Source organism: Salmo salar, chromosome 03 (genome assembly GCF_965601325.2).
Source record: "Salmo salar chromosome 03, fSalSal1, whole genome shotgun sequence".
In the NCBI taxonomy this organism is placed as follows: Eukaryota; Metazoa; Chordata; class Actinopteri; order Salmoniformes; family Salmonidae; genus Salmo; species Salmo salar.
The window spans coordinates 72722248-72737946 of NC_138293.1; the positions used below are offsets into that span (position 1 = coordinate 72722248).

Sequence of the window (15699 nt, forward strand, 5' to 3'; positions counted from 1 at the left end):
CTCTGTCTCTGTCTCCCCCCCTCCATCTCCCTCTGTCTCTTCATCCATCTCCCTCTGTCGCTCCCTCCATCTCCCTCCATCTCCCTCTGTCTCTCCCTCCATCTCCCTCTGTCTCTCTCTCCATCTCCCTCTGTCTCTCCATCCATGGAACAGCCTGCCTCATCTTCAGTCCTACGGAGGTCTCACTGGGGACTCTCTATACTAAAATATCCCCCATCACTGTATCACTATATAGCAGAGCAGAGTGGGAACACAATAGCACCTGCGCTACATATAGTGCTCCTCACTGACAGGCAGACCAGCATTGGAGGAGCTGCAGTGACAAATATATTAATCACTCATGGACAAGTCAACTCAGGGGAGGGTTGGGCCGGTGCTGTAGCAAGTGGCCACTGTCACTGAGGACGTTCAATGCATTGCACTGTACCTAAATTGAACATCTTCTTATCTATACAATGCTGGTTTAAATCTGTAGAAATATTGGGTTTCATTAAGTGTGAACAGGAATTGTAGAAGATTTCATTTTACTGTGCCTGATCAGGATTACAATCAACAAGCTGGCAACAGATTAAACATAGAGCTCTAATGACAAACAAAATGCTCTCAGAACCGCTTTATTCTGACACTCAAAACAATCAGCGGTTGCTTAGATATGTCACATATACTAACAACTAAGTCATTGATGAAAGAAGACAAAGGAAATGTAATATACTGTACCAATAAATCAAAAGCCAATTACTTACACCTTTCAGACAATATATACTTTTTTAGAAATGACATACTGTACAATTCATAGAACAAGTTCAGCTGAATTGAAAATACACAGATAAAACCACTATATATATATATATATATATATATATATATATATATATATATATATATATATATATATATATATATATATGAATACATAGAAACCAGATAATCAGAGAATTGGTAATATATGTGTATATACATGTATATATTTTACAGGAAGTGTAACTTTTTTGCTTGTTTCCCTTTTTTTCTACAAATCTTTTGGATGGATAAAGAAATTAAATGGTCAGCTTATCAAGGCTTACTGACTATAATAGTAAATACATCATAATGAATTAACAAACTGTGCGTTCAATTTACATAAATAAACATGTTTAAATGTGAGCAAACTGTATATGACTGGGCATGTGGTTTAACACCTTCACTGAGTGTTTTTAATAATATAGCTAGCTATGAAAAACACATGTATATGGGATAGAGGATATTAGAAAACTGAAAAACCTTTCAGCCTCTACACTATAGATATACATTTTTAATATTTAGCAAAATATAATAAGACACAATATATATTAGCTATTTACATGTTATATGAAGCCTTGATAATTTGCCATTTGAACAGTGTAACAATGAAGACATTGATTATAAAGGGAGGAAGAGTTGTACGGACGCATTACAACTTTAACTGACAACACTCAAACCCATCCAAGTAAAAACATGACATCACTGCAATGTCCTCATGAATAAAACTGACCACGAGTAACCCTGAAAGTAGAGGATGTAAATGAAAAGGCGTGTTCTAGGCCGACTTTCTTTTTTAACTGTGAAATGTAGCTGCTGGTAGACTGAGATCTGCACATTGCTATAGTGAAGATGTAGTGTAGGAATGGCCTGTAAGTGAAGCTAGCGATATAGTGATTGATAGTGGCTAATTAGCCTGCTCTAATTTGTGGTGGTGAGGCATGGCGGCTAACACCCCTCCTGGGCATTGATGTTCCTCTCATAGGAGCTAGCATCTTATCAGGCTGGTTCACGTGCAGACAGGAAATGAGTGGCTGCTTAAAGTGGAAGATTCTGTTTTACTGTATCAAGGTTAGGTTATCAATGAGTTAGGAGTTATAAAGTGATTTATTGAGGCAAAGACTTGTCATGGAGAGAGATTTCAGGATATCTAGACTAGAGGAAAGAAGTTGGCAAACCTCAAAAACACACAGCCAGTGAAAAACATGAATTACTATTCATCACACTATGGCCTCCAGTGTATTTGCTAAACGATAGCTTCAGAAGAGCAGCATTCATTAAGATGTCTGCTCTCAGTCTCTGACACTGTGGCTTTCCTACTCAACTCATCTATGACTTATCTGCACCCAAACTGAACAGGGGGATTCAAATAGTCGATTTCCTTTCAAGCGGATCAACTGGTACTATAGTAATTACTAAGTTTCTCTCTCCAATTAAGTTGAATGTAGAAGTAGCCGTCTGCAAAATAGGATTTTAAAACAACAGCTGTAATGACGGGCATCATTAGGAATTGGTAGGCAGTGAGAGGGAGAATTCAAAGCTACGATTTTCTCTTTGACCAAGGCAGAGGGGAGTATTTTACTTGCCGTTCAGTGTATGCGTGTGGAGCTGTCTCTTTTATAATATATATATTTTGTGTGGAGCTGTCTCAAGTCTATGTGTTCAAACAACAGACTTCTACTGTTGTAAATTCAGCTTAAAACGTAGACGCTAATTGAGTTGAAGAAACAGTGGAACTTGGCTTCAGTGAGCCGTTGTTCTTGGGGGATTCTCTGTGTTAGTTCCACTGGCGCTCAGAGCAGCCCTCCGTTTTATACTGGCGCAATGAAAGTGGATGGGGAGGAAAGTCATTTAAAATGGGTTGTGTCAACCCTACTATTCACACACACACACACACACACACACACACACACACACACACACACACACACACACACACACACACACACACACACACACACACAGAGTAATTTAATCAGAAACACCTACAAATACATTAATAACAATGTCTGAAGCTTTTTTGAATCCTATAAAAGCCCCCATGGTAGAACCCTAAATACTGGTATATAAAAGGAAGAACAATGTTTTATGCTTTTCTTTGATAAAGTGATGATATATTATTTTGGTATACAACATTAATCTATATCATGTTCAACATGTTGACTAAACATAACTGCTCATATAAGATGTCTTTATAAACATGTCACACCTTCAAAATGATCAAAATACACAAATAAAGTCTAACAAACAGATAACACTTGAGAGGATACATACGTAAATTATATCATTATACGAATAGTTGAGTAATTATAGATTTCCATAGTTGTATTCGGATCTATATATCCTGTCTCTTGGCCTGATCTACTTACAAAATAATTGATTTGAAATGTTCCCATTTTCTCAAGAGTTCATATGGGGTAACTACTGAGTTGAAGACGTGTATTCGAGTACATTAATCTGGTATGACAACACGCACGTGTTATAATACATAAATGGAAGAAGTTTGGAACCACCAAGACTCTTCCTAGAGCTGTATGGAACAAGGTATTTTCTCCTGAAAGTGGAATATGATGCAATCATGTTCACAGTCCATTTCTCTCCTCATAATCGAAAGTATATAATCTCTCACTCAACCTGCTCTAGTAATTCAGCTCTTCCAGAGAGATTTGGGCAAAATAAACCAATAAGACAATGGTCTGTCATTGTAAAGTGGGGGAACCCACTGGTAGTGTTTGGTGGGTATGCTTGACTTGGACTGAAATAGGTGCCGGTAGTCATTTTGGGTGCTGGTACTGTTTATATTTAGGTGCAGGAGCTCAAGCAGTAGAACATCTGAGGTGCCAGTGCTCAGCTCTGGTAAGCTCCTGCCCAAGTCAAGCACTGATTATGTCAAGAAAATAAACAGACAAGCATTCTACTGATACAATTAGTTGTCAGATCAAATCACTTGTAGTGGTGTATCCCGAGGTACAGAATGTTTTGTGCAATACTGAAAAGTGAATAGTTATCAGGAATTGCACTACAGTACTTCATAGATGAGTCGACAGTGTAGCCTACTAAAAATAATGATTAGCCACCTATAAACGTCGCATATAGTGCATTCGGGAAGTATTCAGACAACTTGACTTTTTGCAAATTTTGTTATGTTACAGCCTTATTCTAAAAATTATTAAATATAATTTTTTCTTCAGCAATCTACACCCAATACCCCATAATGACAAAGCGAAAAGAGGTTTTTAGAAATGTTTGCAAATGTATTAAAAATAAAAAACTGAAAATCCTTATTTACAAGTATTCAGACCCTTTGCTACGAGACTCGAAATTGAGCTCAGGTGCATCCTGTTTCCATTGAACATCCATGAGATGTTTATACAACTTGATTGGAGTCCCCCTGTGGTAAATTAAATTGATTGGACATGATTTGGAAAGGCATACACCTGTCTATATAAGGTCCCACAGCATGTCAGAGCAAAAACCAAGCCATGAGGTCGAAGGAATTGTCTGTAGAGCCAGGATCGTGTCGAGGCACAGATCTGGGGAAGGGTACCAAAACATTTCTGCAGCATTGAAGGTCCCCAAGAACACAGTGGCCTCCACCATTCTTAAATGGAAGAAGTTTGGAACCACGAAGACTCTTCCTAGAGCTGGCTGCCCGGCCAAAATGAGCAATCGGGGGAGAAGGGCCTTGGTCAGGGAGGTGACTCTGACAGAGCTCTAGAGTTCCTCTGTGGAGTTGGGAGAATCTCCCAGAACGACAACCATCTCTGCAGCACTCCACCAATCAGGCCTTTATGGTAGCGACCAGAAGGAAGTCACTCCTCAGTAAAAGGCACATGATAGCTCGCTTGGAGTTTGCCAAAAGGCACCTAAAGACTCTCAGACCATGAGAAACAAGACTCTCTGGTCTGATGAAACCAAGATCGAACATTTTGGCCTGAATGCCAAGCGTCACGTCTGGAGGAAACCTGGCACCATCCCTACGATGAAGCATGGTGGTGGCAGCATCAGGCTGTAGGGGATGTTTTTAAGTGGCAGGGACTGGGAGACTAGTCAGGATCGAGGCAAATATAAACGGAGCAATGTACAGAGAGATCCTTGATGAAAGCCTGCTCCAGAGCGCTCAAGACCTCAGACTGGGGTGAAGGTTCACCTTCCAACAGGACAACAACCCTAAGCACACAGCCAAGACAACCCAGAAGTGGCTTCGGGACAAGTCTCTGAATCTCCTTGAGTGGCCCAGCCAGAGACCGGACTTGAACCTGATCGAACATCTCTGGAGAGATCTGAAAATAGCTGTGCAGCAACGCTCCACATCTAACCTGACAGAGCTTGAGAGGATCTGCAGAGAAGAATGGGAGAAACTCCCCAAATACAGGTGTGCCAAGCTTGCAGCGTCATAACCAAGAAGACTCGAGGCTGTAATTGCTTCAACAAAGTATTTTGTAAAGGGTCTGAATACTTATGTAAATGTCATATTTCTCTTTTATTTTATATCCATTTTCAAAAAAATAAAAAAGAACTGTTTTTGCTTTGTCATTATGGGGTATTGTGTGTAGACTGATGGGGGGGGGGCAATGTAATCAATTTTAGAATAATGCTGTAACGTAACAAAATGTGGAAAAAGTCAAGGGGTCTGAATATTTTCTGAATGCACTTTACACTTCAGTTAATAATACGTAAACATGCAAATTAGTGTGGAAAAAATCTGCCTGAAATAAACAAAGACATTGAATCCTTAACAATCCTAAGTCATTTCGCATAGAGTGCCATCACATTAGCGAGAGCTAGCCCAGTCTCAACCCCAGGTGAACTCTGACCCCTCACTGTGGTGCAATGGCCCTCACTCTGCATGCTGTCACACCACATCACTGTTAGGACTCCAATTCAAGTGCATTAGGACACTCCAACATTACAGAGCAATCATACAGTTGACAGTGGCGTCTTGTGAAATAAGAATTAGCAGGGCATGTGCATCGTCTTTGTTATTACGATAATTATGTATTTCTAATGCTAATTGGAATACAATATTTTGTTTCCTGCTTGAATTTAATTGAATTCTAATTCAAGAATAGGCTAAATAACAGTGTATCTAATGCCCCACTAGATTGTCATCCATCTGACGGTCACTGCAGAAACACACCCCTCTGATCATGCATCATGCGTACTACAGTAGGCTCACATTGGTTATGGTGACACAGCACCCATCTACAGCAGTCACATGTGCAGAACATAACTTCTCCCAAATCAATCCAAAGCACAAAATGAATACAAAACAAATCATAGGAGCAGACCAATGATGACATCAAAAAGGTTGTAGAAATCGTCTGTAGCGGGAGGGCGGGTGTCAGGGGGAGGGGTCAGCATTGGGACCTGGAAGCTTTTAGTTTGATTTAGCGCTCCACGAAGGATGAGGTGTTTGCTTGTTTGTTAATTTGTTTGATTTTTGTTTGTTGGGGGGTAATGTCTCTGTCTTTCTCTCTTTTTCTTTCTGTTAGTAGGGAGTGAAGCGACTGTACCCTCCTCTGTATAGGCTAGCCTGCAACATCAAAGATGAAAAAGGACCAATCAGTATTAAAGTGGTGACAGCTTGGTTGTTGAGTTCTGTTTTTTCCACAAATTTCCTTCCTTTATTGGTTTTGTTACAACGTCTGTGTCTGAAAGACATGGGATTAAATAGCATTTAATTGAGCTGGTTTAATCAAAGTAATAATAGTTCTTGTTCATTAGAGTATGCATAAGTTGGGTATGTGTGTGTTCTGAGGAGGGGCGGTCCAGGTGTTGGAGCTGGAGGATAAAGAACCTGGTAGTGATAAAGTATGAAATTAGTCTGAAATAATTTTGCTATTTGTACCAGAGAGAAAAACCCTTTCCTAGATATCAATATTCTTCTTTCGGCTTGCTACATGGAGAAGTGCCCCCCCCCCCCCCCCCCCCCCCCCCTCAAATGCAGTTTCCATGCATTAATTACATTAAGCAACAAATTGGAAAATACTGTGCTTGTTTCATGCTTTTGACTGTAGGAAAACATTCCTCACGGAATGGCTTTCCAGGCTACAACAATGTCATAGATCCAACCAAAGCGAATTAAGTTCAAAGGAGTTTAATCATAATTCTCTTTCAAGTCCAACCGTGGTGCCCACACCTTTCTGGATGTGTATTGCACCACAGGATATTGGTCCCTAGGTTTACTGCCATGCTCTGGTTAACCAGGGAACACACACACACACACACACACACACACACACACACACACACACACACACACACACACACACACACACACACACACACACACACACACACACACACACACACACACACACACACACACACACACACACACACACACACACACACACACACACACACAATATCCCATGTACTCTGAGCAAGCCCCAAACCTTCAAAGGCTAAATAGCCCTTAATTTAAAGGAACCCTCTTGCTTGTATAAAATTTTCATCAGTATAAAAAAGCATTTGCAATTTTTTGGCACGCTGGAAATCAGCAAAGAGAATTTTAAGCAACCTTGGAGGAACTAATTATTGAAAGGTTTCTAAATGCAAAAATCGCTGCTCTCTCCTTTGGAACCATTAATCAAAGAGGACTAAAGAATTAGTAACCAAACCATTTTTTTCCTGATTCTATTTCATGGTGTGTCTCTGCACTGTAAGATCTGAACTCCTATTGTGTCAAGATGGTTTATTCACTACCAGGGTCTCGCACCTCACCAGCTTCCACCCCACCACAGTGATCCCCTCAACTTCCACCCCACCACAGTGATCCCCTCAACTTCCACCCCACCACAGTGATCCCCTCAACTTCCACCCCACCACAGTGATCCCCTCAACTTGCCCCACACACACAACCCAAGCTCAGACATGAAGGGCCAAATTCAGCCTGGCTAAGAAAGGGTGACTAAGAGTGGCAGTGAAGGGAAGGAAATTTGGAGGAAAAGAAGCACAGTTTTTAATTAAGTAAATGAAGAGAAAAAAATAAATGTCTTAATTAATGAAAGCTTTTAGCTAGCAGCTGCACCGGGGAACTGTACGCTGTTTTTTATGTTGTTGAAAAATCGCATGCATGCCGGAATGGTACATTTAAGTCATTTGTCTGGCAGAGAGCGCTCGTCCCATCAACCTTGTGGACTGGAGGGGTGAGTGAGAGAACTCCCTCCATCCCTCTCTTTCTCTTCCATGTCCCACGGCACACTGCTGCATGCGTTTGATGGTCGTTAATCTTTCAAATTAGTCTATGAGCCCAGTCCCATGCCCTCATTGTAAAACAAAACATTGAGAAACTATCTCCCCATTATAGGATGGTATTTTACTGATAGTATTTTCATCTTTGATGTTAGCTGCAAAAGCTAGCTAAAAACAGACATTAACCATTCAACTTCACCCCTTAAAGTTTAGAGTTTGGCTGAAAGGAAGAATGGAACAACTCATTTGGAGTTGAATAGTGGCAGGAATAGAATGATTATACTAGTGTTGAAGATGCCCATGTGTTTGGATTGAATTAGTTGTAGTGATCATTCCCATTTTAGCAGTAAAAAGCCTGAATCAAATTAATATTGTATGTATGAGGTGAGCTTGTGTGACATAACATGAAACAAATCCATTTCACTGAATTCACAATGACCACATGCTAGGGAATTCTCCTGCACTCCACTAGGTCGTGCCAAACAGCATGACAAAGAGGAAATAAAGCCCACTGACTTGGCTTAGTTCAATGGTCTTTATCTCCGAGTGCTCCTGGAGCGACAGAGTACTGCGGCTGGCGGCCTCTGCTCTGTGTTAGTGTGGCTAGCCAACAACCGGGTGCAGAGGAAAGCGAGAGTGGACTTACCATGGTCCCCACACTGTATGTAGCGGCAGGGCCGATTGTGTGGTGGTAGGGGTCTGCTGTTGCATAGACTCTGCCATAGCTGCAATGGAAAAGGCCAGGAGATTAGGGTCATTGACATAGAGTATATTTTCAATGCTTGTTTGATACTTGGCCCTAAAGTCAACACTTTCAAGTCTCTAAAACAATTATTTCCCTCTCTCTACCCCCTGGTTTAGAAAATGATACAAGGCTGAGTAGCAAAGGAGTTCAAAGGTGGTTGGATCATTCTCTGTGAATACACATTGTCCTTTTCACTGACACCTCGATTAGTTGGCAGTGATGGGTACTGAGGGGTGAGAGAAAGAGAAACAGAGAGAGAAAGAGAGAAAGAAAGAGAAAACAGAGAAAGATAGAAGTGCTGGAGGGCTTGGGCCCAGTCTGTGTGCGCTCTCTCACCCTGCTGTTGTTTACCCAAGCTGAACAGTGGGCTCACACCACTGTCTTTTCATTGTTACTGGTTTGGAACTAATCCTTCCAATTTCCTTCTGAGACAGGACAAGATGTGTGCCTTATTTATTTATTTACTTACTCGACTTCACATATTCCTTTATTTACTTTTTTTTCTTCAATGCTCGCTTGCAAATGAGGGTCTGTACGGAGCAGATAAGGCATTCCCAGCCAAGCACTGAGGGCACCAAATCAACCAGGAATAAAAACCAAGAGGAGAGAAGGAGAAATGTCATTTTCCTTAAGGAGACAAGACATCCAGCCTACAAGGCTGGAGCGGGGCGAGGAGGACATTGAGTTATATAAGATCTAAATATGGTGTGTCCCATTGGAGTCCAACACCCAAGGTCAGTGAGCAGGACGTGGAGGGGGAAGGAGCTGGATGAGAAGGCTCCAGGGGAAGAGGATGGGCTGTACCATGACATGGTCAGGGGTGGTCTCTGTAATACTCTTATCTACTGTGAGCACCAAACCCCAGAGGCCCACTAAAGCTAATCTATCTACAAAATGGGCTCTCACCAGAGTTGCATTGCTAACCACCTCGAGGTCAAACGGCCCCTCAGAACGTACGTCACGCGGCTTCACTACGCTGATTGGCCCCGGGCAGGGCCTCGGTAATAAAAGCAGGTCTGTGGGCACAAGCTTTTTGAAAAATGAATGTTTCATATTTTATGGGGATTTTACAAGCCTCTTATGATCCCTGTGACCTCCTTTCATGATTGGCTGATTGCTCCGCTGGTAAGTCTGATAAGGTATTGCTGAGACAAACCCCTATTGATCCAATGGGCATGACCGCTTATTCAAAAAGAAACAAACCGACAAGGGAAGCAAAACAAAGCAAAACAAACAACTCGGGTGAATTACATTAAATCTCAGGAGGAAAATATAGGCAAGAGAAACAGGAATTAAATCACTCCCAGAGGAAAAAGCCGCTGTCCAATTTCTGCTCCCTCCGAGCACGGCTGCTCATATTTCGCAGTGCGGCGAGGCCAGATAAATCTTACATTATCGATATGATCTTCAGGCTCTCAGGCAGGGTGTATGTTATCACAAGTGACATGCTCAATCCCTCCCAGATTAGATTCCCAAACCAGCCCACATCCAGCCTGACAGCGGCTTTGAAGGCCCGAATGAATCAGCCACGCCTCCTCAAACGGAGCACACCTGAACCCGAATGACATCAGTCAGAAGTGATAGAGTCCCTGCCCATCCATCCCTCTCTCCCTCTCTCCCTTCCTTCCGCAGACCGCAGGCCATTCATAAATACAGTTGATATACCCTCTCGCCCGTCAAAGGCAGAGAGCCATGGGATAGATCATCTTGTCGAACAAGGTTACTTTTTTGTGTGCTTATCCTGAGGCCATAGTGGATCTCCTAATGGACAGTTCAATCTGAGGGAGGGTCACAACTCCAGAGAGAGTTTATCTTCACCCTCCTATGTGGGAGATACTTTGGAGAGTGGGGAAAGGTTGACGTCACTTGTCAGACCTCGTCACAACTTCTAATTTAATCCATCACAATATCAATGGCCTTTTATTTTTTCAAGTAATATTAGTTATTTTATTTTATGCAGCACGTGGAATGCACTCACCTGTCACTGTAGGCAGCAGCGGTGGTGGGCTGGGCGTATCTGTACGCAGCGTAGCCCCCCTGTTGGACTCAGACAGTTAGACAACCACCCACAACAGCATGTATATTACCAGTATTCTCAAACAAATAATAGCAAGCATTTACTAAAAGATCCAACATCAGGTTTGAAACATTGTCCATTGTTGGGAACATTTCAAAACTGCATATTCTATTCATTTTCCAAGTATTCATATGAAATCATTCAAAAAGTCTAATCGAAGAGTATGCACGGAGGCAACGCAAGGTGCAAGACGCCCAGAACACAACCAGAGGGAGCTGTTTAATATTTGGTAGCTGAGGCAGCGGAGAATGAATGATCCCCTGTGAGACTGGGGAGGAGAGCCATGTGTTCCCTCTGTGGCACCTTGCGTGACAGTAGGTGCACAACATGGTCCACATGAGAAAGAACAGAACAGCGGTGTGATAACGCTCCCCAAATTCATCCCACATTCAGAATGGGGAAGCAGCAATGGCCTGCTGCATTATTGAAGAGACTCCTTTTTCTTCACACGTACTGTGTTGCACAGGAGCAAACCAAGACGTACAGCGCCTTCAGAAACTATTTACACCTCTGGACGTTTTCCACATGTTGATGTGTTACAGCCGGAATTTAAAATGGATTGAATGGAGATGTTGTGTCACTGGCCTACACACAATACCCCATGATGTCAGAGTGGAAGTTTAGAAATGTTTACAATTTAATAAAAAATAAAAAGCTGAAATGCCTTGAGTCAATAAGAATTCAACCCCATTGTTATAGCAAGCCTAAATAAGTTTTGGAGTAAAAATGTGCTTAAAAAGTCACATAATAAGTTGCATGGACTCACTCTGTGTGCAATAATAGTGTTTGACTACCTCATCTCTGTACCCCACACATATAATCATCTTTAAATTCCCTCAGTCAAGTAGTGAATATCAAACACAGATTCAACCACAAAGACCAGGGAGGTTTTCAAAAGCCTTTCAAAGTTCACCTATTGGTAGATTGGTAAACATAAATAAAGCAGGCATTGAATAACCCTTTGAGCATGGTGAAGTTATTAATTACACTATGGATGGTGTATCAACACACCCAGTCACTACAAAGATACAGGCATCATAACTCAGTTACCGGAGAGGAATGTAGCCTCTCAGGCATTTCACCACGATGCCAACAGTTTTGAGTTAAATGGCTGTGATAGGAGAAAACTGAGGATGGATCAACAACATTGTAGTTAATCCATAATACTAACCTAATTGACAGAGTGAAAAGAAGGAAGCCTGTACAGAATAAAAATATTCCAAAACATGTATCCTGTTTGCAATAAGGCACTAAAGTAAAAAAAATGTTAAAGTAAAGAAATTAACTTTATGTCCTGAATTCAAAGCGTTAAGTTTCGGGCAAATCCAACACAAGACATCACTGAGTACCTCTCCTCATATTTTCAAGCATGGTAGTAGCTGCATCATGTTATGCGCATGCTTGTTTTTAAGATCAAAATAAACGGAATAGAGCTAAGCACAGGCAAAATTCTCGCGGAAAACCTGGTTCAGTCTGCTTTCCAACAGACACTAGCAGACAAATTCACCTTTCAGCAGGACAATAACCTAAAAGTTGCTTACCAAGATGACATTGAATGTTCCTGAGTTGCCCAGATACAGTTTTGACTTAAATCAGCTTGAAAATCTACGGCAAGTCTTGAAAATGGCTGTCTATCAATGGTCAACAACCAACTTGACAGATCTTGAATCATGTTAAAAGTAATTACGTGCAAATATTGTACAATCCAGATGTGCAAAGCTCTTAGAGACTTACCCAGAAAGAGCAAAGGTGATACGAACATGTGTGAATACTTATGTAAATAGATATTTCTATATTTAATTTTCAATAAATTAGAAACATTTCTAAAAACATGTTTTCACTTTGTTATTATGTGGAAAAAAATATATTTAATCCATTTTGAATTCAGGCTGTAACACAACAAAATATGGACTAAGTCAAGGGGTATGAATACTTTCTGAAGGCGCTGTAACTGGGGCTTGGTGTTTGGGAAGTCAGGGCCTGTGTATTCATTTGCCAGAGTGGGAGAAGGAATTAAAAACTTCATTGGGGAGAGCAGTCATTACTCCAACTGAAAATTAAGCTGTTCACCTACTGTTTTTCTATTAGCACCAATGGAGCATTGGCCCATCTCCATCCTATATCCTACGGTGGGTATATAGGTGGTAGTGCTGAGAGTGCTTTTTGAGGTCGGTTCGGTTTCGGTTTGATTATTAAAAAATAATCATGGTTTTTGATGACGATTTTTTTTTTTTACATTAAATGCGCTATTTATTGTGTGGGTTGAATGGTGTAACACAGAATAAAACAATGAATAAAAGTCCCATGATGTTAGTAACTGCTTATCACTTATTAATGTTTTATTCACATGACTTTACTTTAATAATATATTTTAGTTGTTGTGTATATTACATTTGTTTTATTTTATAACTTTTCTATTTCATTCCAGTCATCATCTCTATAGAGCTGCTGTCTGACAAAATCACTGTTTTAATAGTTCTTCAACATAAACAAGGCATACTTTTATGACTGCTGAATACCAACTATCAATCACTTGATCATGTATTTTCAGGTAGAGATACCTTGCAAAGCAACTGCTCTCTCTCCTTCTCGATCGCACGTCTTCTGTCTCTTCTAGTCCCTCTCAGTGCACTCACACAGATCGGACAAGTAGGTAGTTAATTACCACGTTTTCTGCTCTAAACTATGTCGAATATTGGCCTGTTTAAAACTAAAACTCCCTACTACACCGCACAGTTCTTGCTTGATCTGATTAATCTATAGAGAAACTGCGCAAAGTGTGCATTGAGCTCACAGAAATAAAAAGGGAAAATAATAACCTGTTATTTGGCTGTTAATAATACATGTGTTCTATTAGTCCAAAGGCGAGCTACACTTCCGTGGAGATGGAACGTTTAAAGACTGTGGCCAGGGCTCTTGGGGAATCAGGTCAGAGGGCAGATGGACCAGGCTCTGTATTTGAGTCATCCTCCCTGCCCATGGAGGCAGGAAGTCATGGCTAAGGCCAGGCAGAGGAGTTCCTGTGGGATGGCCATGCCCTGGGACAGTGCTGCTGATTACAGCAACAAAACCCAACAACACACAGCCACAATAAATCACTTGCACACATGTCAAATCCTGCCCACAACAGTGCAACACATTTGTTATTGTGTCTCGCCCCAGTGTGCGTGCATGCGTGTGCACGTCACATGTGTGCCTGACTGTGTGTATGAATATGAATACATCCATTCCTAATATACTCCCTGTGAAGCAGGGTCTCATGTTGTGGTATCATCCTGGATGCTCTTTTTAATGACAATTTCTTCCAGACTGTTGAAATGAATGGAATTTGACAAGGTCATGACAGTGACAGACATGGCTAATGTCTTCTGAATGATAGTGGAGGACAGAGAGGCTTGTGGGACTTGCTGTTGTTGTCACAGGAGACCTCTGGGCGCACTCCGGCAGTCTGAAGCCGTTCAGTGTCCGTGCAGTGGCCACTGCCAAAACTAATGGCAGTAAAGCACAGGGGGAAAGGCTGACGGCTTGAGCGATGGGGCGAGATACCCCAGGACTGGTCAGAGGGCACTGAGACCCAGGGCTTAGCTGGAGGTGAGGAGAGGAGAGGAGGGAGGGAGCGAGGGAGGGTAGGGAGGCAGGGAGGGAGGGAGGGTAGGGAGGGTAGGGAGGGAGGGAGGGAAGGAAGGAAGGAGGGAGGGAGGCCAAATGCCCAGGGCCGACAGGACCACATTAAGCCACTTTTCCTCTACACTGTTCACTCCGCTGGTGTCGCTAACAGCCACTCACAAACAGTGCTACGACATGGGGCTGTGTTTGAGCCATACATCATTGTGGAGTCCAGAACTTTTGTTCCCAGACACCGGCCCTTTGCTCGTATGCAGACAGGGTGAAAGTAAGAGGCAATCAGTAGCACTGTTGTCTGCACCTGCTGTCATCTCCCTATTGCAGAGGACAGAGAGGAACCAAAAAACTACAGATTCAAACGACAAATAACATTCCCCCCCAAACGCTTGGACTGCCATCAAACTGGGGCAGCCTGGTAATTTCAGCATTATCTCCACAGCGTCCCGCTTTTCTCTGTGAAGGGCAGCGTTCACTGGGGCCGGCCTGATGCTGTGTGTGCTGTGGCCCCTGCCTGCATGTACAGCCCCAGAGGGAAGCTTAATCCCTTTATCTGCCTCCGCTCCTCTTATCTCTCACACTGTGATGGCTTGGAGGCACACAAGCCCACTAAGGCCCCACACAGGCCCCACACAGGCCCACTAAGGCCCCATGCTGTCCCACTAAGGCCCCACGCAGGCCCCCTGGGCCAGAAAGAGAGAGGGTTGTCCCCACTCAGACAGGCAGGCATGCATGCTCACACACACACACACACACACACACACACACACACACACACACACACACACACACACACACACACACACACACACACACACACACACACACACACACACACACACACAGGGCGGAGACAAGCCACCTCCAAAAGCCATTTTAAGGGGAGAGACAACCCGACTTGACACGGGACACTGAGCTGGGGTCTGTCTGTTTGCCAAAGTCTGACATCATAGGAGAGAGAGGGAGAGGAGGGAGGAGCTGAGGGGGTTTTAAATTTTGTTGTCGGGTTTCTTGGCACGGCAGAGAGATGCCTAATCGACGCGGGCTTGGCAGAGAGGCAGGGGGAACGCTGGGGGCTGGAGAGATGGTGTTTTAGTCTCCAGGGCTGGCTGCTTTTGTCTGCTTTACTTCTGTTTCATCTGAGCACGCAGAGAGAAAGAGACAACGGTACTTACATAGATTTCTGCTCCGTAGAAGCCATCCTGGTACACCACTCTGTGAAATGAGAGAGCAATGGCGGAGACGCCTTAGTTCATCTGGGTACTGGGCGGTTTTATAT

The 15699-nt window shown here is 42.6% G+C and overlaps 1 protein-coding gene across 9 annotated transcripts in view; it reads right to left on the reverse strand.

Annotated features, from left to right (window-relative positions):
• LOC123741697 (RNA binding protein fox-1 homolog 3) overlaps window positions 1-15699 on the reverse strand; it is a 385849-nt gene that overhangs the window by 4260 nt on the left and 365890 nt on the right. For 8 of the 9 annotated variants that reach the window (XM_082971477.1, XM_082971473.1, XM_082971472.1 and 5 more), the window contains 4 exons: window positions 15596-15635; window positions 10701-10759; window positions 8624-8702; window positions 906-6313 (listed from right to left, as the gene is read on the reverse strand). In XM_082971477.1, coding sequence (XP_082827603.1) covers window positions 6269-6313; window positions 8624-8702; window positions 10701-10759; window positions 15596-15635 — 223 coding nt within the window. In that variant the 3' untranslated portion in view covers window positions 906-6268. Of the gene's footprint in view, window positions 1-905; window positions 6314-8623; window positions 8703-10700; window positions 10760-15595; window positions 15636-15699 lie in introns of those variants that run through there. The other variant, XM_082971476.1, reaches the window with a different exon arrangement.